Source organism: Pseudoliparis swirei, chromosome 7, assembly GCF_029220125.1.
Source record: "Pseudoliparis swirei isolate HS2019 ecotype Mariana Trench chromosome 7, NWPU_hadal_v1, whole genome shotgun sequence".
NCBI lineage: Eukaryota > Metazoa > Chordata > Actinopteri > Perciformes > Liparidae > Pseudoliparis > Pseudoliparis swirei.
Genome location: NC_079394.1, coordinates 15,400,021 through 15,427,324, shown reverse-complemented (window position 1 = coordinate 15,427,324; position 27,304 = coordinate 15,400,021). Strand labels below are relative to the sequence as shown.

The 27,304-nt window shown below is 40.7% G+C and overlaps 2 protein-coding genes across 2 annotated transcripts; one reads left to right on the top strand and one right to left on the bottom strand.

The window, feature by feature from the left end:
• Window positions 1-377: 377 nt before the first annotated feature.
• cnot6l (CCR4-NOT transcription complex, subunit 6-like) lies at window positions 378-17,273 on the bottom strand. Its single transcript, XM_056418254.1, has 12 exons — window positions 17,171-17,273; window positions 14,781-14,902; window positions 13,576-13,762; window positions 12,198-12,283; window positions 12,008-12,097; window positions 11,853-11,921; window positions 11,605-11,762; window positions 6,993-7,147; window positions 5,732-5,883; window positions 5,357-5,584; window positions 1,778-1,980; window positions 378-926 (listed from the first exon to the last, which is right to left on the bottom strand). Exons 2-12 carry the CDS (start codon window positions 14,890-14,892, stop codon window positions 702-704), a joined length of 1,665 nt encoding a protein of 554 aa, XP_056274229.1. The 5' UTR covers window positions 14,893-14,902; window positions 17,171-17,273; the 3' UTR covers window positions 378-701.
• A 478-nt stretch (window positions 17,274-17,751) lies between these two features.
• Window positions 17,752-25,878, top strand: mrpl1 (mitochondrial ribosomal protein L1). Its single transcript, XM_056418255.1, is given in 10 exon segments — window positions 17,752-17,893; window positions 17,895-17,947; window positions 19,886-19,964; window positions 20,260-20,527; window positions 21,229-21,312; window positions 21,435-21,506; window positions 21,628-21,739; window positions 22,425-22,525; window positions 22,878-22,959; window positions 25,680-25,878. Coding segments are annotated over 10 exon segments (1,014 nt in total). The 5' UTR covers window positions 17,752-17,834; the 3' UTR covers window positions 25,784-25,878.
• The last annotated feature ends 1,426 nt before the right edge of the window (window positions 25,879-27,304 follow it).

Sequence of the window (27,304 nt, the reverse complement as noted above, 5' to 3'; positions counted from 1 at the left end):
GACGTCATCAGGCGACGTGCGCCATTTTCCACGAGACGATCCTGAATCTGAGAGCCCCCGAAAAACAACAATCTGAGATCGATTAAGATTCACGAGCAGCCGTGACTCCATCACTTCATGTTTGACCCAAAAACAAGAAACTAACAACTTTTAAAACGCCCGATTGTGACTTTAACCTTTAAAATATCTCCACGTGAGACGAAATTAAATATTTCAGAATTGAAAATATGAAATCCCTCGTGAACGTTCCTCGTCTTCGGTTATTTGTTGTGTTTGTCCGTTAAAATACCAGTCAGTAAATTTGGGACTAATTTCTGTAAAGTTGTGTTTTCACGTGTTAAATGTAAAAAATAAAAAACAAACAAACAAAAAACAAATTAAATTCAGCTTCCCTGCTGACATTTTGAGTCGTTTATATTTAAAAAGTCGAAGCGGTTGTTGAAAGGCAAAAAAAAAACTAAACAATTGACATCGGGGGTAGCAACTTCGTCCCAAGCGCACAATATTTGGAATCAAAATTTTTTTTTTCACGGGGGAGAACAAATGAAATAAAACATAAAACAAACATTTACAGGTTATGCAACAAAGAAAACGGAGCAACAAACGGGCGAAAACTTGACTCCTCCTCCTGGGTTTGAGTTCTAACACGATGGTGGACTGTACAGGGCTCTGGGGGGGGGGGGGGGGCTGGGGCTTCTGTACTACCTGTGGACCGACAGGTGCAGCCCGTTGAGGGGGGGGTTGAGGGGGCGGGGCGGGGCCGGGTGCAGCTCCAGCTGGGCCAGCAGGGAGAAGTGGTCCGAGGGGATGTGTGGGTGGGGGCAGCCGGTGATGCTGTTGTCGATCAGCCAATCGGTGTCCAGCGGGCCCATGAGGCCCAGGACACTCATGTGGGTCCTGGAGAAGAAGATGTAGTCGATGACGCCCTGAGGACCAGAGAGGGCGCGGGGATTATTACACATGAGGACCAGATTCAAAGGTCACTTTGTCTTCTTTTGTTGAAGTTTTTGATTGATTAATTACATAATAATAATCATCATGTTTAGCATGAAGCCAGTACAGGAGTTACCGCGCATCGCTTTCCACTTAAATAACAGTTGGTTTGACAATGACTCGGTTGGTAGATTGGTAGATTAGTAGGTATGTTGGTAGGTAGGTATGTTGGTAGGTATGTTGGTAGGTAGGTATGTTGGTAGGTATGTTGGTAGGTAGGTATGTTGGCAGGTAGGTTGGTAGGTAGGTATGTAGGTAGGTATGTTGGTAGGTAGGTATGTTGGTATGTAGGTAGGTATGTTGGTAGGTATGTTGGTAGGTAGGTATGTTGGTAGGTAGGTATGTAGGTAGGTATGTTGGTAGGTAGGTATGTTGGTAGGTATGTTGGTAGGTATGTTGGTATGTAGGTAGGTATGTTGGTAGGTATGTTGGTAGGTATGTTGGTAGGTAGGTATGTTGGTAGGTATGTTGGTAGGTATGTTGGTATGTAGGTAGGTATGTTGGTATGTATGTTGGTAGGTAGGTATGTTGGCAGGTAGGTTGGTAGGTATGTTGGTAGGTAGGTTGATAGATATATTGGTATGTTGGTAGGTAGGTATGTTGGTAAGTAAGTAAGAGATATGATGCTAAGGTAGTTTACAAAATGTGAAAATATATTTTGTTAATTTTGTTTTCTGGGCATCTGGAGAAATCAGAGCAGATCTGGTTTTAAACTTGCTCGAGTGTAATTGGATTAAGTTTTGTCGCACTGAGACTAAAGGTGTGACGTAGCAGCAGGTGTTACCTTGAAGTCGTAGGTGTAGTTGGTGTAGGGCATCAGGCTGCTGTCGTAGGCACTCTTCAGCTGGAAGCTGTGCGTCACGCTGCCGTCCGCGTGGCCGTTCTTGGCGTTGCAGCTGAAGTTGGTGAGACAGTCGTTGTAAAGAAGCTCCTTGAAGTCCTTGTGGTTCTCCGCCACGCCGCCGTTGCTCAGGTACTCCACCACACCTGGATCACAAGGGGATCGCAACTTAGAAATAAATACCATATATTTATAACTTATATATAAATAATATGCATATATAAATAATATTTATTTAGAACTATTTATTTAGAACTTTAGAATTTATGAAGAAAAGATATTTATTTTATTTAATACTTAAATAGATATTATTAATTCATTACTTATAAGTAAATATGAGAACTAAATTAATAATATTTATTTTTAAGAAATACAAAAATAATATATATTTCTTTTATTTAAGTACTAAATAAATCTTATTTATTTCTAAGTAATAAATGAATATTATTTTATTTATAATAGTGTATATATATATATATAAGTAAATAGTATTTATTAAGTGACGGACACTATTAGTAAAAAAAAAAAAAGAATACTTAAAGTAGATACACACACACACATATATATTTATATTAGGGCTGTGAAACGATTAACATTTTTAATCAGGTTAATCACAGGTTTCTGTGGATTAATCATGATTAATCACATATATACATTCAGGGTTTTTCCTGGGTCAAAATGTGTCTTCGGTGCTCCCAAAATCTATCCGTTGAGTGAGTGATCAGCAGCTGGCTGCTCGGTCCATTCGCGCACCTCACAGTTGCGTATTGATCAGACAAGAAGACACGCTTATCAATTCCAGTGTTTCCCCTCCGATTATAACAGGGGGAAATCTCCACCCGTCACCCTGTAATTTTCGTCTACCCGTCCGCCCCCCCCCCCCCCCCCCGGAGTTGTGTTAACGCGACACGTAGAGACAGAATGACATGCTGCTGGTTCGAGACGACCAACAACAGACGGATTGGAAGCTCATTCTGCGCATGCGTTAAATGCGTTAAAAAAACAAACTAGTTAAACCTGTAATTTAATTAACTGAGTTAACGCGTTATTTTTCACAGCACTAATTTATATATATACACATACACACACATATTTAAATAAATATACAAACACACAAATATACACATTTTACATATATTTATATACACATATATATATGTATATTTATAAGTAAATAGTATTATTTAAGAGGTGACGGACACTAGCATCAGTAAAAAAAAAAAGAATACTTAAAGTAGATACACACACACACATATATATATATACACACACACACACACACACACATTTATATTTATATATACAAACACACAAATCTAAAAATGTTACATATATATGTATATACATGCGGTGGTTAAAATGTTTCAAATTGGGTGCTTCCACAACATATATACATAGGGTGTATTAAACTTTTCCATTGTGTTATATTAGGCTTAAATGACATCTACAAAGATGATTGAGAGGGCACACACAGCTCTCTCCCCTCAGACAAGGGTCAACAACGCCAGACAGAGATAGACCCAGCGGCCTAGTGCTGCTCCAGTCTGAACCGGTAGAGAGGAGACTGCAGAGAGGACCAGGAGGCTCAGACACAATCGCGATAAGAGAAGTAACGAGGGGGGAGACGTCAGCAAGAAACCTCACATTCCTTAAAGTAACCGGCTTGGACTGGGACAGGGATCACACTGAGTGACGAGAACTAATATGTAATGAGGGAGTGGACGGAGGCGGCACCTGCATTGAGTCTGATGTATAAATAATATGTCAATGTGTTTGATCGGCAGTTGGGAAAGACAGATGTGGAGGGAGGTCGTTGTCTTTAATACCGGACCCAGCTCAGGTTTATTTGTGAAACTGTTGGTTACAAATAAATCTACGTGAATTGAACTCTGATCCAAACTCTCTGTGTTCTGTGGGTATATATACACACATATATATATATATGTATATACTAGGGCTGTCAATCGAGTAAAAAAATTTAACTAATTAATCGCACATTTTGAAAATCATTCATCACGATTAAAAGTTGTTTTTCTTCTTTTTAAAGACAAAACTTCCCACAGAGCTGTGTTTTCAAAGAGGCTCCTACATATAAAGTGCCAGTGAGGTATTTAATATTGTGGATGATAAATTGTTTCTTCAGATTAGTAAAAAAAAAAGAAGTATATTGAGACCCCATTGGTCCTGTCATCTTTAACACTGAACAGCAGCAGAACCAGTGGCCTTGGTGACTGACTGACATTCACATATGTCACGTTAACCCTCTGGAGGCTGGGCTTATGTTCTCCATTTAACAAAAATATTTAAATTCACCTTTTAAAGGCGTTTGCATGTGACACATACCCACGTGTTCTACATCAAACATTCCAGAACAATCTCATCTCTATACAATGAGGCACATTGTCCTCGCGCCGTGTTCTCTGTTCTCTGACTGACAGGCTGCTATAGAGCTTCATCTGTGAGGTGGGAGGTCCTTTGTGATTTACTGAGTGTTCATTGGTTGTTTTTTTCGCAAAATGTTGACAGACAAACGGATTGACCAATCACGGTGAAGGTTTCGTGTGACGAGTTCTTTCCGCGCCGCGTCACCCGACACGTCGCCCCTCCGTTCCTCTGTGTATCAGAGGGGGAGACGGGAGGAAGGAGGAGCAGGAGGAAACCCGACTGATTCATCCACGAGTTTAAACTGATTTATGCTCCTTATTTTCGCGGAGAGATAATTGTTTTAAAAACGGAAACAGTGTTAAACCGTACTGCCGCGGTTTGACACTCAGAGGAGTGTAAAAACTTCAACGAACACCGGATGTAAACAAAGTTGCGTTAATTGCGTTAAAATATTTTAGTGCGTTAACGCGGCCAAATTAATCGCATAGATTAATGCGTTAACGCTGACAGCCCTAATATATACATACATATACATATATGTATATATATACAGGACTGTCTCAGAAAATTAGAATTTGTGATGAAGTTCTTTATTTTCTGTAATGCAATTAAAAAAACAAAAATGTCATGCATTCTGGATTCATTACAAATCAACTGAAATATTGCAAGCCTTTTATTCTGATTTATTGCTGATTATGGTTTACAGCTTAAGAAAACTCAAATATCCTATCTCTAAATATTAGAATATCATGAAAAAGTATACTAGTAGGGTATTAAACAAATCACTTGAATTGTCTAATTAACTCGAAACACCTGCAAGGGTTTCCTGAGCCTTGACAAACACTCAACTGTTATAAATCTTTTTTTTTACTTGGTCTGAGGAAATATTAAAATTTTATGAGATAGGATTTTAGAGTTTTCTTAAGCTGTAAGCCATAATCAGCAATATTAAAAGAATAAAAGGCTTGCAATATTTCAGTTGATTTGTAATGAATCCAGAATGCATGACATTTTTGTTTTTTAAATTGCATTACAGAAAATAAAGAACTTTATCACAATATTCTAATTTTCTGAGACAGTCCTGTACATACATACACATATATATATATACTACTCTCCTGGAGCAGCGGGGCGTACCGGAGTCGGGTAGCGAGTTGAGGTCGGCGCACAGGACAATGGGGATGGAGGACGGGTCGGAGGCGGTCGAGCCGGTCGCCGCGGAGACCGAGGCGCTCTCGGCGATGCTCTTCAGCTCCGACAGGAACATCATCGTCTGGACCAGCTTCACGTCCGAGTACTCGGGGTCCCAGTGCATGTGGGCGTTGGCCACCAGGATCAGCTGCCTCTCCTGGGGAGGCTTCACCCCTGGTGGGCAGTAGAGAGAATGCAGCGTTAACACATGAAGCATAGACTTCTATACAACCAGAGGAGTCACCCCCTGGTGGTTAATAGAGATAATGCAGCTTTAACACAGGAAGCATAGCCTTCTATACAACCAAAGCTGCTTCTTACCGTCGGAGAACATGTCCTTGTTGACCTCGAGCAGGACGGCCACCCCGATGTTGTCTTTGGTCATCACCCTGTTCAGCATGACCTCGGAGCCCTCGGAGTTGGCCAGGGCCACCTGGTTGAACTCCACAGTGTGTTTCTGGATCAACGTAAACCTGCGGGGGGGAAATAAAGCGGCGTAAACATACATGGAAACGTCTTAAAGTTCACACATCATCCACGATGTTGACGTTTCTCTTCTTTCCTTCAATAAGAAAAGCTTCGCTAAAGCAACGCGTTGCCTGTTGATTAAATGGGCCGCTTCTATTGTGAAACTCTTGACACTGAAACAGAAAGCCGTTTCTATTTAAATCTTAGCTTCCAGTTTCTTTGACTAATTTCTTCTCTCCTTATTTAACCGTTGTTCAAAAAGAGTTCTTTCTCTTTTTCAGCGTTTTTTTGTTCGCCATCTTCCAAACTCAACTATGTACAGGACTGTCTCAGAAAATTAGAATATTGTGATAAAGTTCTTTATTTTCTGTAATGCAATTAAAAAAACAAAAATGTCATGCATTCTGGATTCATTACAAATCAACTGAAATATTGCAAGCCTTTTATTCTTTTAAAATTGCTGATTATGGCTTACAGCTTAAGAAAACTCTAAAATCCTATCTCATAAAATTTTAATATTTCCTCAGACCAAGTAAAAAAAAAGATTTATAACAGCTGAGTGTTTGTCAAGGCTCAGGAAACCCTTGCAGGTGTTTGAGTTAATTAGACAATTCAAGTGATTTGTTTAATACCCTACTAGTATACTTTTTCATGATATTCTAATATTTAGAGATAGGATATTTGAGTTTTCTTAAGCTGTAAACCATAATCAGCAATAAATCAGAATAAAAGGCTTGCAATATTTCAGTTGATTTGTAATGAATCCAGAATGCATGACATTTTTGTTTTTTTAATTGCATTACAGAAAATAAAGAACTTCATCACAATATTCTAATTTTCTGAGATAGTCCTGTATATTTGCAAAGAGGAAGTGCGACAAAATAAAAGCCTCACACCTTTTGAAAAGACGATACAAAACTGCCTTTTTTAATTACATTTTTAATTAAATAGGCAGCTTTTATTGTGAAACTCACTGAAACAGTAAGCAGTTTCTTTTTAAATCTTAGCCTCCAGTTTCCATGAGCTCTACAAAATAAAAGCCTCAGAGAACTTATCGAAAAACGTCCCGATCAAAACAAAATGTTATTAAAAAGAAAGAAGAAGAGGGACTCGCTTGTCGGTCTTGAAGAACACGGCGCAGCCGTCCACGTGCTTGCGCTCCTGTTCAGAAACCAGCTTGGCGCGAGACTTGGGGCAGAAGTATCCGTCGTAGCCGCGCTCCTTCAGCGTGTCCAGGAACATGGCGTAGTACTGCTCCGTCTCCACCTCCTGCAACAGCCAATCAAATGCCTTCAAGTCACACACCAATGGGAAATATGGAAGGTTTCGCGAGGAAACCAGCGGAGTTTGCATTCATTACATCATGTATGTAAAATTAAAGTTACAGATGAGTGACCTGTGCTGAAACTAGTCGTTGGTTAACTGTTGATTGATTAATCATTAGCTATTTTATTATAATTCTATATGAATCTGAGCGCGAAAGAAACAAGCGATGAAGACGTCACCTCCAGCTCTATTAATTATTTTGCACTGATATTAATATTTAATCAGATTTCGTCTCGGCCCCCCGGGGCCTGACGGTGACGGAGGGCCCATGAGGCTCTTAAAACAATTACATGAACATTGAGTCATTAAGTTTCCCTCGTTAAAATTAACAAGGAAATTATAATTTAAATCAATAAATTTCCTTGAAATTCAGGCGGAGAGGCGACGACACAGCAGCATGGAAGAAGCCTTGAAGAAGCCTTCACCCCGGGCCCACGAGACCTTAGGGCAGGGGCGTCAAACTCAAATACACAGTCGGCCAAAATAAAGAAATTGATAACAGTCAAGGGCCAGATGGGTTCAACGTTTATTGAAAACGTATTGAAAGAACCTTAGTGCACATATTGAACCTGGAACTAACAAGGCCTCTAGAGTATTGCCTATAAAACAACATTAATTATGAAATAAATGAAATAAAAATTATAAATAATGCATGAATAAATAAAAATAAAAGTAATACAATCTGTTTCATTCATTTCTTATGACTATCTGCAGTTTTTTTCATTCATTTAACCCTTGTGTTGCCTTAGGGTCATTTTGACCCGAATCAATATTACACCCTCCCCCCGCCTTTGGGTCATTTTGACCCGATTCAATGTTTCACCCTCCTGTTACCTTTATATTTACTAACATATTTTACCCTTTGGATTCAATTTGACGCCAGCAATTAAAACCTCCAGAAAATTATTAGAATTAATATTGTTTTCCAAGTTTAAGTGTGAGGCACTTTATGTTTGTTTGTTGACTACCGAAAGAACACCGACATTAAACATTGAATGGGGTCAAATTAATCCTAAGGCGGGGGGAGGGTGTAATATTGATTCGGGTCAAAATGACCCTAAGGCAACACAAGGGTTAAAGTGAAAACATTTTCTACAGCCCAAAATAATTTACTTATGGGCACTCGGTAGAGCGCATACCTTCGCATATCACAAGATTGGGCATTGAATTATGAACATTTTGGCATTAGTTGCATGCCAATTGGCAGCCGAGGCATCGTGTCGGGATAAACGTGGAAACTCTTTAGCGCCCACAGACTCATATGTTGCCTTCAGCGTGTCACTGTGTTGGAGCTCCATCAGCTCCATGTGGAGGTTTGATGGTGCGTTTTCCACTTCAACTGCAAATGGATTACTGAGCAGTTCAAACCTGCTTTTTTGGGCTTCAAAATCGGCAAATCGCCGTGTAAATGTCTTTCAAATGCCGCGCGGTGCGTTTTTCTAGCGTTTTAGGCACACCTGTTTTTCCGACGAGACACTCATATTAGCGGTAATTAATTACGAAGAGCTTTATAATTCTAAATCGAAACACGACTCCAACGCGCTGATTGGCCCAGCGCGTTTTGCCAAGGCGGTTTTGGAGCGGTTGCTCTTTTAAAAGTCTTGTCTGGTGTGATCGCGCCTTTATGTTGTGTTCTTTCATTACATCCACACTGTCTCCGCACAGAAGACACACAGCTTTGACGTTTACATCCGCGAACAAACACTGAGCCTCCACCTGTCTTGAAACTCCTGTTTTCAGATTCCACCTTTCGTTTAGCCATTTTTTGGGGAGAGGGATAGTTGAAAGTGGTGTGTAATACAGACTGAGGCGCGCATTCGCGGGCCCGCGATTGACGTGCCGACACACGTGGGATTTTTAAATATTTTGGTGGTGCGTGTGATATGCCGGCAAATAATTCATTCGCGGGTCGGATGTGGCCCGCGGGCCGCGAGTTTGACATGTGCCTTAGAGGGACATTAAAAGGACTTTAGAGGGACCATAACAGGACCCTAGAGAGACCTTAAAGGGACCTTAGATGGACCTGACGAGACACCCTTGGAGGGACCTTAGGAAGGACCAGAGAGAGACCTTAGGAGAGACCTTAGGAGAGACCTTAACGGGACCTTAACGGGACCTTAGGGGAGACCTTAACGGGACCTTAGGGGAGACCTTAGAGGGACCTGACGAGACACCCTAGGAGGGACAAGAGAGAGACGAGACCTTAGGAGAGACCTTAACGGGACCTTAGAGGGACCTGACGAGACACCCTAGGAGGGACCTTAGGAAGGACCAGAGAGAGACCTTAACGGGACCTTAGGAGAGACCTTAACGGGACCTTAGGAGAGACCTTACGGGACCTTAGGGGAGACCTTAACGTGAACTTAGGGGAGACCTTAACGGGACCTTAGGGGAGACCTTAACGGGACCTTAGGAGAGACCTTACGGGACCTTAGGGGAGACCTTAACGGGACCTTAATGGGACCTTAGGAGAGACCTTACGGGACCTTAGGAGAGACCTTACGGGACCTTAGGGGAGACCTTACGGGACCTTAGGGGAGACCTTAACGGGACCTTAGGGGAGACCTTAACGGGACCTTAGGAGAGACCTTACGGGACCTTAGGGGAGACCTTACGGGACCTTAGGGGAGACCTTAACGGGACCTTAGGGGAGACCTTAACGGGACCTTAGGGGAGACCTTAACGGGACCTTAGGGGAGACCTTAGAGCAGGGGTGGGCAAACTTTTTGACTTGCGGGCCACAATCGGTTCTAAAATGTGACAGAGGGGCCAGGCCAGGAGCATTTGGACATGCAATGTAATTTATTAAACCTGGAGATTGAGTCTGATTTTTATACATTTCAATTAAAGGTGCAAAGTTAAAGAAATCAACATTTACTGGAAAAAGATCAATGGAATCACTTTCAACATTCAAAACATATTATTACCCAACGAAATAATCAAGCTCAATACTTTCTAATTATTTTAAACCCCGCAAAATAATGGACGGATTGTCTCAGCTCTCTATATAATGAGGCACAATTGTTCTCAGGTACAAATGGAAAGAGAAAATATGGCCCTAAAGCTGAAAATGTAAGTTCGATTTTTACAAATTCTTCATATCTCTTCTGAAAACACACCTTTACTCATGTGGACGAACTGTTTTGATGTTTGAAATTGGTTTACCAAAAGGTCATAGGTTCACAAAAGCAGTAAAATATCTGAATACAATGCTAGATACATGTAAATAAATGTGGAAAACTATATTTTGTATTATCGTTTTTTGAGTAGAAATGATGTGGTCTGTCACACATTCACCAAAATGATAAAGATGGGACTGAGAAATTACTTCATATTGCAGATAAAGCTTCATGAGGTGTGTGCAAATAAAAAATGACAATCACATTTTTCTTTCTTCAAATAAATATGTATTGTACATAAATAAATATAAAAATCTACATTATATACATGTTGAGAAATAGAAAACAGAACAAAACTATTGACACAGACTATTTACAATATGGCTTCACTATAATAACATCATGTCATCGTGTCACGAGACCTCTCTGCTGGCCGGGCAGGTGGAGCTGCAGGTGGAGCTGCAGGTGGAGCTGCAGGCGCTGGTGAATCCTCTCTGTAAAATACAAGACTAGTCAGCACCACGCACACGTAACGGACACCGTGACGGGACACGTAACGTTTAGTAAAGACTCTTACCCGGTCCAAGTGGATCTCTTCTGGCTGCGTGTTCCTCCTCGTGGCTCTGCAGCTCCTCCGGAGGCTCCGTGCTGCTCGCCAAAATCACTGCTGCTGTTTCTAAATGAGCCTCACCTGTGTGGTGGGCAGGTCCCTTGTGATTTACTGAGTGTTCATTGGTTGTTTTTTTCGCAAAATGTTGACAGACAAACGGATTGACAAATCATGGTGAAGGGTTTTGTGTGATGCACACCGGAAGTAAACAAAGTTGCGATTTGGACAAGTTCGGCGGGCCGGATTAAAAAGCCTAACGGGCCGGATGTGGCCCGCGGGCCGTAGTTTGCCCATGTCTGCCTTAGAGGGACCTGACGAGACACCCTAGGAGGGACAAGAGAGAGACGAGACCTTAGGAGAGACCTTAACGGGACCTGACGAGACACCCTAGGAGGGACCAGAGAGAGACCTTAACGGGACCTTAGGAGAGACCTGACGAGACACCCTAGGAGGGACCTTAGGAGGGACCAGAGAGAGACCTTAACGGGACATTAGAGGGACCTTAGGAGAGACATTAGAGGGACCTTGACTGCTCGGATCGGCAAATATTGGTCTGTTTTTGGGAAGCTGGAACACTTGGGGGCCTGAAATTGGATTACAGCTGGAGGGATACCAACATAAGTGGTGGAATATATGAACAACATACGTAGCCCGAGAGGCCGTTCGCTCACCTGCAGGCTGATGACGTCGGCGTCGCAGCCGGTGATCTCCTCCATGATGCCTTTCTTCCTGTACTCCCAGTTGAGGGCCCAGGACGGGCAGTAGCCGTACAGCTGCCGCGTGGCGTACTTGTCGCACAGCACGTTGTAGCACATGACCGTGAACACGGCTGCAGAGGAGAGAGAAACGCACAAAGTCATCTCCCTCTCCTACGCGTCCCACCCCGTGAACCCTCCTCCTCACACCCCGATGAAGGTACCTGAGGGGCTCATCTGGTCTCGCTCCTTCAGTGTGATCCAAGGTCTTTGGGGGAGCTGCTCCGGGTGCACTGTGGACACACACAAGACACCAGCGCTCACACACCAGGTGTGCAACAAAGTGACGATTAAACACACTCGAGTTATGACAACTCACCTGCCAGATTGTCGAGCATGTAGTTCAAAAGCTTCCTGGTCCCGTCCGGCTCCTGGTACAGGTTGAGGATGTCCTGGGACAACGGGTTTCCTGCAGAGACAAATCAGAAATATATAGAAAAACTACAAGTTCTCTCAGAGTAAAGAAATAACGACTTTAAAATCATGCTAATGGTTAGATAAACGCTCACCTTTCAGCCCCAAGGTCTGTAACTGGAACAGCCTCCCGAGTTCATACGGCAGAACTCGTAAAAGATTGTTGTTTAAAAGCAATTCCCTGAAACAAAAAGGGACAGAAATGCTCAGTTTTGTGTCTCACATTTATTGACCTTAGAGGGACCTTAACGAGGCCCTAGACCAGGGGTGTCAAACTCATTTTCACCGTGGGCCACATCAGCCTCATGGCTGCCCTCAAAGGGCCGGTTTTAACTGTAACACGGTATAATTCTAACTACTCCAGAATATATTGTTAAATAACTGTCTTTGCATTTGTTTATTGTTTACCTAAGTGTACTTATATGAATGTATAAATATATATGCAAATGTATTTAATATTAGAAAATAAATCCATTTAATTTAATTATATATATTTAAACCCACATTACTTTATCAAAGATCAAACAAACATTATTACATTAACTTTGTTAAAAGCTTTGTCACAGTTGAGACAGGTGGTTCTCCACTGGTCTGGGAAAGTGGTTCTCGGTCTGGCCAGTGGTTCTCTACTGGTCTGGCTGTGGGACGCACTATCACCCCTGAATGACAAGCTGAGACCTAAATCGAGGAACATTTTTAAATTCTCAAATGTATTTCATGTAAAGATGGTGCAGTTTGCACCTGAAATAGTTCAGAATATCACAGTATGCACAGCAATCTATTTAGTAATATTCCCTTTTACAGTCAATTATAAACCAACAAGTGAATCTTAAGTACACAAGGTGATACAACATAAATAACTTTTCAGTAACTTCAGACAGAAGAAAATACTAAACATGCTTTCATGCACACACATAAAATAGAAAAGTCTAGTGAGAAGTAGTTTAAAAAGCCTCAAAAGATGTAATTCATGGCTCACTCACTGAATCTATGACACATAAAGCTGCTTCACAAGTCAGAGTCTTGAGAAACAGCTTTTATACACAAACTCTAAATAAATTAAACAAAAAGTATAATTTAAAGAAGATTCACATATTCAACATTAACTTTTCTTCTGATTTATATTATAAATACTGAAAAACATGAAGCAGCACTCACTTCAACCTTAGTGACCACAGACATAGACCTGATGGAGAAATTCATAATAGGAGAACTGGGGATGTTTGTTAATACAAAGTCAATAATATCGATAATATAATATTTTATATTATGAACTAATAATATTATGTGTAATATCACGCGAGTACATTTAGTAAAGCAACGCAAGAGTTCCCCTCAACAGGTTTGATTCAAAGGTGGCCACATGGGGGACATTTATTAGAGTCCTTCTTTTAAAGTTCATTCTGGCCATGAGGAGAGTACCCAGGTCACACCGTCTGTGTATCGGTGTCCCCTGAAGGCATCGCCGCCTACCTGAGAGACACCATGTTGCCCAGCTCGGCGGGCAGGCTGCGCAGCTTATTGGACGACAGGTTCAGGTAGAGCAGGTAGGGCAGCTTGGCGATGTCCGGCGGGATGCGGCTCAGGTTGTTGTCGTTGATGTGCAGCGCCGTCAGGTGAGTGAGCGTCCATAAGGAGGTGCTCAGGCTCCTCACCCGCCCTGAGGAACAGAAAACACAGATGATAACTGACTTCTGTAGGAAACTGATAAACGGACAATAAAGGTTTGTATTCATAAAAAATAAAAAAATCTTCAAAGGCAAGAAAGCGACTATAACTTGTTTTTAATCGAGGAGGTGGAGAAGGATGAAGAGTTTCATGCGGTTTCAGAGATCTTCATGTTGTCAATTAGGAAGCCTTTAACCAACAGGCTGTCAGGCTGCAAATGCATTATTTATTATTATCTGCTGAACACTTTGCTTTATCAATGTGGGGAAATATATATATATCGTTTTTTAAATGCCAAAAACCCAATGCATTTAAATAAATAAATTCAACCACTTAAATAATAAATTGTCCCACATACAACATAAAAGACACTGAATGCGGTTAATAAATGAAAAACAACAACAAAAACACCTGAAACCGATTTTATACACGACCGTTCAAAAGTTTGGGGTCACCCAGAAAATTTCGTGTCTTCCATGAAAAATCACACTTTTATTGATCAAATGAATATAAAATGTAGTCAAGACATTGACAAGGTTAGAAATAATGATTAATATTTGAAGTATTAATTTGGTTCTACAAACTTCAAGCTCAAAGGAAGGCCTTTAGCTTATATCACCAGCATAACTGTTTTCAGCTGTGCTAACATAATTGCACAAGGGTTTTCAAATCAGATATTAGTCTTCTAAGGCGATTAGCAAACACAATGTACCATTAGAACACTGGAGTGATAGTTGCTGGAAATGGGCCTCTATACACCTATGGAGACATTAGAAACCAGACGTTTCCACCTAGAATAGTCATTTACCACATTAACAATGTATAGTGTGTATTTTTGATTAATTAGTTATCTTTATTGAAAAAACAGTGCTTTTCTTTGAAAAATAAAGACATTTCTAAGTGACCCCAAACCTTTGAACGGTAGTGTACGTCTCGTCATCTCACTTCACATCTAACTGCTTTAAGGTTTTTGGGGGATCTGGTCTTAATGGTTTGTGTTTAGGACTGACCAGAAATTTCGAGCTCGGCCCAGTAAGACTTCTTCCCACTCGCCACCTCCTCCGCTGGCATGATGGTGTAACATCTGCGGGGATCTGGAGGATCATATTTTTCCTTTGGCATACCTATTAATCTGAAGAGCACAGCAGGGAACACAGATGTTGAGTACGAACAATTAGAATATACTTATTAAAAAAATTAGAAATAAAAGGCAACTTTAAATAAAAAGGCAAAATGTTAAAGAAAAAAAGGCTAAAAATACCATTATAAAAGACACAAAATAAATACTTTTAAAACAATGCTATATATAATAAAATAAAATGATACCATTATAAAAGACACGTAAAAATAAATAATTTTAAAACAATGCAATATATAATATAATACAAATAATACCATTATAAAAGACATGTTAAATAAATAAATCTAAAACAATGCAATATAAAATATAATACTAAATAATACCATTATAAAAGACATATTAAATAAATAAATTTTAAAAAATGCCATGTCAAATATAATAAAAAAAGAATACTATACATATGTGATTAAAAAAGATTTTTTTTAAATTTTGGCAAGAATAAAAAATTATTCACTGACTCCGTATTAAAAACATATTTGGTCATTAACAGTTTTAACATTTTATATCATTTCTTTAAGTATTAAAAGTGGCCGCTATGTTTTTTAAATCAGCAAACGACGGCTGCAAAACATTATATGTTTGTATTATTGATTCACGAGAAAATTATTTTCACAAGTATTATAACTATAAATGATTTGGGCTGTAAAATGTCACAATATTTTAATAAAAATGAACGCCAGTTTCCTGGAACGCAAAGGCCATGTTTTCAAATTGTTCACCCAAAACTCAGATATTAAATGTGCATATAGATATAAAAACAGAAAATAATCCTCACATTGGAGAAAACTGGAACCGGATAAAGTTTTGAGTTTTTTTCTGATAAAATAAATCATATGATTAAACAATAATAACAAAAAGATATTTAAAAAAATGCTCTATGACAAAAACAAAAAAAGTGTCTTGCAAAATATTTCCCCAGTCAATAATTGTCTGGTTGATTCGGCATTCACCGGCACACAAAACCCTCGATATAATAAAAACAAACAATTATGAAGTTTATTTTTAAATAAAAAGAAATACTATTTTTATATTTAGTCAAAATGCGTCGGTATTGTGTGGTTGTTGCGTTGCGAACAAGCATCGCTAAACATGTTTCAAAGTGTAAATATCCGCTCAAGGTAACCAGTTGTTTCAGATCCTTTCGACCAAACTGTTCCCATGAAAACATAAGAAATGTGACTTAATGGATCAATATATAAATTACTTGAGCAGAAACTAATATCTGGTGGCGCAGCGCACAGACTGCGCGTCTTTGAGTGCAGGCTCCTTTTGCGTGAAAGAGATCGAAACCAGGTCGGGCGATCTTTTTATTTTTATTTTTTCGAAAATGTATTTCTTCATACGTGGCTGTGATGCACTGCTCACTTATACAATCGTAATCGCCGAAATGGATATGAACGGTGGCTTGAAGATCTCCAGCAATATGTTTGTGAATGTGTGACGAATCTGGTGAGCGAGACAGAGCCCCGCTGCAGATGTTAAGAGAACACAACGCACGCACGCGTAGAGAAACCAGTAGATTTGAAAACCAGTAGAAATGGAACACCAGTAATAACACACACTGCAGTAACCAGAAACACACAAGTTAAGTGGGAGGAATGCAAAACAAAAAAGTAAAAGTTCTTTATGATCAAAATGTTCAGAACAAGTTTGGGAAACACTTGCATAACTTTGTTTACCCGATAAACACGGCCTGCTGGGAGATTTGTGGTCACGTGTCTGAAGACGATGACGAGAGTCATCAACATGTCGAGGGCTCGCGAGGCCGTGACACTTCTGCTGCCTTGGGAAGGCTGGAATTTGTTTCTTTTCTTTTTTTGTCAATGGAAAAAATGTCGCGATGGCAACTGCGCCGACAGCTGAGTGTCCAAACATAGCCGTAGTCGCAAGCACGTGACGTAGAAATGAAACGGAGGGGGTCGGGCCCCCCCTCACCAGCTGTCACACCTGGCAACGAGGTAAACCACGCCCCTAACGGTTATGTCCGTTGAAACATTCAAACATTTGAATAAACGTTGGAATGTCGTCAAAGCGCCGCGCGAGGCTCAACAAGCACACGCCGATTTTGTTCAGGTCAGCGCCAGCGAAGGGGGCGCGTGACGCCCGGTGCTCACCGAAGCGGACTGCCCGAGGGGGGGCAACGGTAGACGGCACACGCGGCGGAAGCGGATTTTAAACTGTGAAATCTCAATCCCGAGGGAGCGGACATCCGGGACAACGTGTCCGCGGCATTAGGACAAAGTCAAAAAATAACATTACCTTCATTCGGGAGCGGAAGAAGACGATATATAGAGGGAATTGGTGGCGACATGTAGACAGCGGCTGTTGAACCCGTTGAGACCCTGAACGTCTCGGAAGCAGAAGGAAGAACAACAAACTCGGCTTCCGCTCGTGCTCGTCAGCACGCCGCGTGCGCACACGGATTCTTTCCCCCGCTCATGTCGTCGAGTTGAGAACAAATGTTGTCTAAACTAATTTTTAACATTTAACAGCAGAATAAAATAGTAAAATAAAATGTTTAAAACGACGTCATCTGCCTTGCTTAATTTGAAAGAATGGTGCTCTGAATAGTGCAACTTTCTAGCAAACTACATTTAAATAATATGATATAGAGATACAAATATAATAGCGTGCATATTTTTAGAATATGTAGAAGCTACTGCCTAAGTCGGCCTGCATTTAATACAGTAATAACATTTTCTTGCTCAATCGTATTTTATCTTGATTAATTATTCTTCAGTCTGTAAAAAACTAAATATTTCCATAACACAGACATTTACTAAAATAAGTAAATATCGGCACGTCAAACTCATGCCGAATATGAAGGTGGACCCTAACAATTATATATATTTACTCAGTATATGACGTAGATTTGAATTATTTACCAAAAGTCAAGGTAACGTTTAGAGTGACATGTTTTTAAATGGAGATGTCGTTTTTACCTCCCAGGTGGAACGGTTCACTGCGGGTCTCTGTTTCCACACGGACCAGCGACATTCCCAAACATGGCAACCTGCACGCGGACCGTGTGGAAAGGTCAGTTGTTTTTGTTATATTTAGTTGAATGTAAGTGACAGGGAGTTTTTCGGGTCATGAATATAATAATATAATGAACTGTTAATTATTTAAGTCCTCTATCGTTTCGGTTAGAAGGCCCCCAAAAAAACATGGACGCCGTCAGAAATGTGTTATAAGTTTGATTGTCAACCAAACGTATTTACCGTTATTTAAGTTGATATCGTATTTATTACGATACTTAAATCAATTCGGCGTTAGTGTTAGTAATAAGGCAGCTTTTAAATTTACTAAAATACTCGTTTTGCCAGAGCGTCCTTGAACACGTCGTGGTGGGCGGTGATGAGGAGTGAAACACACACACACACATATACACACACCGATGTTCTGTATGTGTGTCTCTCTGTCTGTGTGTGTGTGTATCTCTCTGTGTGTGTGTGTGTATGTGTCTTTGTGTGTGTTCGTCTGTGTATGTCTGTATGCAGTGGCGTGCCGTGGGCCTGGGCCTTCAGTGAGGTCCTACACAGTCCCACCCGAATTAATCCACCTCTCATTACATCATTATGATGCCATGGCTCTCTAGACACTATACAGGTAGATAGAGACGCAGTATAACCAGGCGTTACGTCACCTTGAAATTGACATTTCTCTTCAGAGAATTGCAGGGGAAGAGTACAATACAGTAGGCTACAGTTCAACTAATAGGCAAGAACATATTCGAGTGCAACAGAGTTATATTAATATTCGTCTTCTATCCATTTCTGGTCCACAAACTTTGAGCTTTAAGTCCAACTTTTTTTTACAGTGTGTTCACTAAACAGCGCATTGTCACCAGAGCAGTTTCACCGTGATGATGAAGATGAAAGTTCCTGTTTACCCAAACACATGACACAATTAATGAGTCTTTTCAATATGTCCCTCTTGTTCTTCACCTTTTCATTGTGCAGCTCCGTTGCCCTGCCGCTTGTTCGTTGATCTGTAGATCCGCTCCGTGTCCCCAAAAGTTTTCAAAGCACCGATGCTTGTAAGTGCCGAGCCGTACTTTGGTGTCTCGTTGCTGCCTCGGTTAGACAACTCAAGTTTGCAAAGCCAGTGTGGCTCCAAACACCAAATCGATCACTTGCAACAGGCATTCCCAGCAGTCCGGTGTGCAGAGCTTCTCGGAGCCTGTGAGCCGTTGGTAGCGCTCGTAGTTGGAACTTTGAAAGTGGCGAACGAACCTCTTCCCCGCCTGTGACGGGCTTTGTAGCGTCGGCGTCGGTCTTAAAGTTCATCTTGAGAATGGCCTTATAATTATATCCTCGACCAAATCGATATCTTCTCCTCCTTCCGCCATTGTGGGTTGAACAAACAGCTTAGTAGTACGCAAATTATTTCGTTTATCAAATTCAGTTTCCTAGTTCTGAGGTTCTGCATATACCTGCCCATAGGCCCCGCCTCTCAACATTGGTAATCCAATCAAAAGACGTGCACGCACTACGCCTGCTAGCTGGCTCCTGTGCCGGTTCCGGGGCTTTCGAAGGCCTTCAGGAGCCAACTCTAAAGCTGATTGGTTGACACAAAATGTTCATTCCCATTCACTTGAAGCTACCAGCGCCCGCAATGTTGATTCTGCAGGCCTAAGGGCAGATTTTAGCCCCCTGGCAACACACGATGGCTGAATATGATTGGCTAAAAGATCTAAGATAAAGACCAGCCCTCCAAATCTCAACCTGGCGCTGGCAGCAGCGCAACCAAGAGGAACGCTATGAAATTAAGAGAATAACTCTTACTCTGGGAAATAATTTAATACATATTTGTGGGAAAATATATTTAGAAAAAAATATATATTCCGATGATGTTTAGGCCAGCAGAGAAGGCCTTGCTGGCCCTGACGGCCCGCCACTGTCTGTATGTGTGTCTCTCTGTCTGTGTGTGTATCTGTGTGTGTGTTCATCTCTGAACATCTTCTCTGCTCAGCTCTCTCAGGGTGTCAGCAGCTGCTCGGCCCCCTGTCGGCCCTGAGGCTCCTCCCCCCCGTCAGGACTCTGGCTGTCAAGTGAGTTCAATAAAACACTTTTAAAAGAAGAGCCAGCTCGTCGCTCACTTTATAAAACTAGTATTCAGGCTTCGTAGGGTCATGAAAAACCTGGAAAAGTCATGGAATTAAAAAATGTTTATTTCCAGGCCTGGAAAAGTCGGTGACATTTTTTTAATCACAAAGGTCATGAAAAGTCATGGAGAGGTCATGGAAAAGGTCATGGAAAGGTCATGGAATCCATTGATCAGCCTGTGTGTGAATCCTGAGGATAACATAAATATGTCTCAGTGTTAACTTCTCCCTCGTTTGCCAGGGCGCTGAGGAAAGACAAGAAAGAGGAGAAAGAGAAGGAGGAGAAGAAAGAAAGGACGGTCGTCGACGACAAAGACCGCCATAAGCCCTTCGGCAAGACGGCGTGGAACCCGGTGGACGACGTGTACTTCATGAGGTACTACCCCCGCACGCGGTACGGGGCGGCGGAGGCCGTGGACCTGCTGAAAGACCTCCAGAGGCTGGACTTCGCCCCCCCACGGCAACCGGTCTTCATCGACCTGAAGCTGGACATGAAGCTGGAGAAGAAGGTAGAGCAGGGGGGCGGCATGAAGAGGCTCTGCTTCTTCTTCTTTTCTTCTCCTTCTCCTTCTTCTTCTTTTCCTCATCCTTCTTCACGTCCTCCTTCTCGTTTTTGTTCTTCTTCTACGATTTATTCTTCTCCTTCTCGTCCTCATCCTCCTTCTTCTTTTTCTTACTCTTCTCCTTCTTGTTCTTCTTGTTCTTCTTCTTCTCATCCTTCTTCTTCCTCTCCTCCTTCTTCTCGTCCTCCTCCTTATTCTCCTTTTTGTTGTTCTCCTTATTCTTCTCCTCATTCTTCTCCTTGTTCTTCTCCTTCTTCCTCTCCTCCTTCTTTTTCTTCCTCTTCTCCTCCTTCTTCTCCTTCTCTTTCTTCAATGTCTTGTTCTTCTTCTTCTCGTCCTTCTCTTCATCCTTCTTCTCGTCCTTCTTCTTCTTTAAAAAAAATCTCTCGTCCACTCCAAGATTCCATCTCCGTGGCTGTGAACCGTTCTGATTGGTTCTTCTCGAGGTGGAGAACCTTCGTGTGACAGTGTGTTTCTGTTCTGTCACACACACTCGTTGATGGAACCGGGGGTGGACAAAATAACGCAAACTCCAGTCGGGCTATAACGAGGCGGCAGAATGGTTTTAATGCTATGATTGACATTTAAACGTCTTAAAACTGTAATAATAATTTACTTTCTCTCTCTCTCCCCCCCCCCCCTCACAGAAAAGGGTGGAGTTGTTTGTCAGCACGGTGCACCTCCCTCACCCCTTCACCACCAAGATGAACACCGTTCTAGTTTTCACCGAGGTGAGATCTTTAATCTGATGTGTAACACTCAATAAGACGAGCACTGGTTTATATTACGTGACCGTGTCTCGGAGGTCTCGGGGGTCTTGAGCAGGACTTGATCTAGACGTGTGTGTCTGCAGGATCCTGATCAGGCTCGAGTGGCCATGGAGAGCGGAGCGGCGTTCGCTGGAGGAGCCGAACTCATTCAGCCGGTGAGTCAAGGAGGAAAGACACTTTATGCATACACGCTCACACACTCTCTCTCACACACACACACACACACACTCACACACACTCCCCCCCCGGTCCATTGACCCGGTTCTTTGGGCTCAGATTCTAGATGACGAGGTCTCAGCCGACTTCTACGTGTCGGTGCCGGAGATCCTCCCCAAACTGCTGCTGCTGAAGAACAAGCTGAGGAGGAAGTTCCCCAAGAGCAAGAGAGGTGCTTCTTCTCTCCTCCTCCTCACCTCTTCTCTCCTCCCTCTTCCTCCTTCTCACCTCTTCTCTCCTCCCTCTTCTCTCCTCCTCCTCACCTCTTCTCTTCTCCCTCTTCCTCCTCCTCACCTCTTCTCTTCTCCCTCTTCCTCACCTCTTCTCTCCTCCCTCTTCCTCCTTCTCACCTCTTCTCTCCTACCTCCTCCTCCTCCTCCTCCTCACCTCTTCTCTTCTCCCTCTTCCTCCTCCTCACCTCTTCTCTTCTCCCTCTTCCTCCTCCTCACCTCTTCTCTCCTCCCTCTTCCTCCTTCTCACCTCTTCTCTCCTCCCTCTTCCTCCTTCTCACCTCTTCTCCTCCCTCTTCCTCCTTCTCACCCCTCCTCCTCCTCACCTCTTCTCTCCTCCCTCCTCCTCCTCCTCACCTCTTCTCTCCTCCCTCTTCCTCCTTCTCACCCCTCCTCCTCCTCACCTCTTCTCTCCTCCTTCTCACCTCTTCTCTCCCTTCCTCCTCCTCCTCACCTCTTCTCTCCTCCCTCTTCCTCCTTCTCACCCCTCCTCCTCCTCACCTCTTCTCTCCTCCTTCTCACCTCTTCTCTCCCTTCCTCCTCCTCCTCACCTCTTTTTTTCTCTCCCTCCTCCTCACCTCTTCTCCTCCTCCCCATCCTCACATCTTGTCTCCCTCCCCCTCTCAGGCGCCGTGGGCATCAACATTCCCAGGATGGTGTCGTTGTTCCAGACGGGTCAGGAGGTGATGGTGGAGAGCGAGTGCTACGTCAGGACTCAGATAGCGATGGTACGGGCGGCCGCCATCTTGTTTCAGTTTGAGGCTTCTGAAAAGAAACATGGCGTCAAACACTTCCTCTGTGTGTTGTAGTTGTTCTCCTCCATCTTCTTCTTCTCCTCCTTCTTTTTCTTCTCCTCCTTCTTATTCTCCTTCTCCTCTTTCTTCTTCTCCTTCTCCTCCTCCCTCTTCTTCTTATTCTCCTTCTTTGTGTCCTCCTTTCTTTTCCTTCTCCTCCTCTGACTTCTTCTATTGTTATTTTACTTTGTCACGTGATCCAGTTTCAGTAGAAGCTCACCCAGCTGATGGCCAATAGAAACTGAGGTCATGTGATAACTGAGGTCATGTGATCTCCTCTGTGCAGCTGGACATGACCAGGGACCAGATCCTCTCCAACCTTCAGGCGGTGCTGCTGGAGGTCTGCTCCCACCGGCCGGCGGACGCCGGTACGTTCCCCGGGCTGACGGGGGGGCCCCCACGAGGCCCTCCGCCCTTTAGTGGCCCTCAGTGGCCTTTAGTAGCCCTCAGTCGCCCTTTAGTGTCTCTTGGTGGCCCTCAGTGTTCCTTTCGTGGCCCGGAACATCTCGTATGAAGAGATCTTTACTTTCCCTTTGGTCTTGGACCTCTCTGGGGGGCCTTGTGGCCCCGTAAGAGGGGTTCCTACTCCACTTCCTGCCATGTGCATGAACACAAACGCCTCCTCTGGACCTCCAAATCCTTTTGTAAAGGCACTAAGTGTGGAGCCATCGTGTCGGAGCGTCCTCTCTCTCGCTCTCACTCTGAGCGGATTGTTTGACTTCCTCTGCCGTCGAGGATCCAGACGCCCGCAGAGCGGAGTCCGTCTGACGCCCTTTTTTTAATGAGGTGTAAAGAGTCATCTGCAGCGTGGGCAGAAAACCAGAGGAAACTTCACAGAGACACGCTGGGAACCGAGAGGAGAGCGGGAATGCATCGTGTGGGTGATGAGGCCAGCGAGAGGGAGAAAGAAACACCCAAGAGGCTGCTGGGAATTATTCATGACTAAAAACACAATGAAGAAAAACCTGAACACAGAGAAATCGCCAACACCCGGGGAAAGAAATGCAAAAATAGCTGCTCATAAGTTAAAGATGTGTATATACATCTATATATATACGTATATATATATAGATGTATATATACACGTATATATATGTATGTGTGTATATATATATTTATATGTATGATATGATATGATATTCCTTTGTTCGTCCCACAGTGGGGACATTTCAAAAATCACAGCAGCGGTGCACATCAGAGCATCAATGAAAATAAATATAAAACACAAAACAAAATACTAATTCCAAATATACAGGGGGGAAATAAAGTAAAGTCCTGAGTTTGCCATGATCTCCAGCGATCTACTGCAGTGTGTTGTGCACCCTGACAGCATATATATACAGGACTGTCTCAGAAAATTAGAATATTGTGATAAAGTTCTTTATTTTCTGTAATGCAATTAAAAAAACAAAAATGTCATGCATTCTGGATTCATTACAAATCAACTGAAATATTGCAAGCCTTTTATTCTTTTAATATTGCTGATTATGGCTTACAGCTTAAGAAAACTCTAAAATCCTATCTCATAAAATTTTAATATTTCCTCAGACCAAGTAAAAAAAAGATTTATAACAGCTGAGTGTTTGTCAAGGCTCAGGAAACCCTTGCAGGTGTTTCGAGTTAATTAGACAATTCAAGTGATTTGTTTAATACCCTACTAGTATACTTTTTCATGATATTCTAATATTTAGATAGGATATTTGAGTTTTCTTGCTGTAAGCCATAATCAGCAATATTAGCATTGCAGAAAAAGAACTTCATCTATATATTTATATATATACAGGACTGTCTCAATTCTGGATTCATTACAAATCAACTGAAATATTGCAAGCCTTTTATTCTTTTATATTGCTGATTATGGTTTACAGCTAGAAAACTCTAAAATCATATCTCATAAAATTTTAATATTTCCTCAGACCAAGTAAAAAAATATTTATAACAGCTGAGTGTTTGTCAAGGCTCAGGAAACCCTTGCAGGTGTTTGAGTTAATTAGACAATTCAAGTGATTTGTTTAATACCCTACTAGTATACTTTTTCATGATATTCTAATATTTAGAGATAGGATATTTGAGTTTTCTGATGTTTCAGTTGATTCATCATGAAAATGTTTAAATGATTTGTTTTCGTTTTTTTTTTTTTATTTTTACAGAAAAATAAAATAAAGATAATATTCTAATTTTCTTTTTCAAGACTGTATATACATATATATATGTTTATATATATACACGTGTATATATATATACACGTGTATATATATTTAGATGTTATATGTATGTGTATACATATATTTGTATGAGAGAAATAAATATGTATATATATATTAGATATTATAATATATGTGTATATATTTAGATGTTATATGTATGTTTGTGTGTGTGTGTATACAGGACTGTCTCAGAAAATTAGAATATTGTGATGAAGTTCTTTATTTTCTGTAATGCAATTAAAAACACAAGAATGTCATGCATTCTGGATTCATTACAAATCAACTGAAATATTGCAAGCCTTTTATTCTGATTTATTGCTGATTATGGTTTACAGCTTAAGAAAACTCAAATATCCTATCTCTAAATATTAGAATATCATGAAAAAGTATACTAGTAGGGTATTAAACAAATCACTTGAATTGTCTAATTAACTCGAAACACCTGCAAGGGTTTCCTGAGCCTTGACAAACACTCAGCTGTTATAAATCTTTTTTTTACTTGGTCTGAGGAAATATTAAAATTTTATGAGATAGGATTTTAGAGTTTTCTTAAGCTGTAAGCCATAATCAGCAATATTAAAAGAAAGAATAAAAGGCTTGCAATATTTCAGTTGATTTGTAATGAATCCAGAATGCATGACATTTTTGTTTTTTTAATTGCATTACAGAAAATAAAGAACTTTATCACAATATTCTAATTTTCTGAGACAGTCCTGTATATATATATACATACAGGTTTCTCTCAATGTTGCCTCACAAAAAAGAAAATAGATAATCAGGTTTTCCACAAATATTATTTATTATAAAAAGATATTTTAATGTTCAATAATATATATATATATATTATGAATAAACCTCATGACACAACTCCTCCTCCTTAGGACCTCTCATCGAGCGAGCGATCATCGCCAGTCAAACCAGTGAAGCTCTGTGGTTGAGGAGCGAAGACCTTCTCCCCAAACCAGCAGAGCACAAGGCTGTGTGACTCGTCCTCGGATTGTAAATGTATATAAATATATATATATATAAATATATATATGTTCCCATTGTTCCTCCTGTTGAATAAAGTTTTTGTTCTGAGTTCTGGTATCTATTGTTCACAAAGAAAAAGCACAAAACATCACAAGGTGAACGGGAGAGAACGGAGACTATTATTAAAAACCACCGGCAGAAAACGACAGCTCCGTGTTGATAATGTTGTTTTTACAGAATATATCATATATAAGTATATATTTTTTATATATAATAAATATACATTTATCATATTTAAATATAAATAATTTTCATAAATAAATAATAAAATATGTATAAATATATTATATATATATGTATTCAAATAAATAATAAAATATGTATAAATGTATTATATATATATGTATTCATTGTACATACATTTTCATTTATATATAAATATGTTTTTCAAAATAGAGCTAGACCTGATCCCTCAACGTCACTGTTGGAATATGTTGTACATGTAGTGCTGCCGTCTGACCACCAGGCGGCGGTGTTGACATATCCAGATCTGTTGACGTGGTAGAAGTGAATTGAAGGATTCCTGCAACCTGTTTGCAGCTGTAAAAAACGTTAATTTGATTTTCACTTTTTTTTACTACTTCTTTATTCTGCCTAAAATGGATTTTTTTTAAATCTTTGGTTGATTATGATGACTGATTACTACTAAAAACACTACTGATTACTACCAAAATACCAGTGATTACTAGTAAAAAACACTACTGAATACTACTAGAAAAACTACTGATCACGACGAAAACACTACTGATTTCTAATAAAAACACTTCTGATTTCTACTAAAAACACTACTGATTACTAATAAAAACACTATTGATTTCTACTAAAAACACTATTGATTACTAATAAAAACACTTCTGATTTCTACTAAAACACTACTGATTACTAATAAAAACACTACTAATTACTAATAAAAACTACTGATTACTAATAAAAACACTACTGATTTCTACTAAAAACACTACTGATTACTAATAAAAACACTACTGATAACTAATAAAAACACTACTGATTTCTACTAAAAACACTACTGATTACTAATAAAAACACTACTAATTACTAATAAAAACACTACTGATTACTAATAAAAACACTGCTGATAACTAATAAAAACACTACTGATTTCTACTAAAAACACTACTGATTACTAATAAAAACACTACTAATTACTAATAAAAACACTACTGATTACTAATAAAAACACTACTGATAACTAATAAAAACACTACTGATTTCTACTAAAAACACTACTGATAACAAATAAAAACACTACTGATTACTAATAAAAACACTACTGATTCCTACTAAAAACACTCTTGATTACTGATTACCTGCCCCAGTGTGAGAATAAAAAAGAAAGAGAAACCTATAAACGTATAAACTATCTTCCACCCTTTTACAGTGCGTGTTTACATTTCAAACATCTTGAAGGCTTAAAAGAGTTGGTTGTGTTTGCTGCATTAGTGTGCAGCCTTCT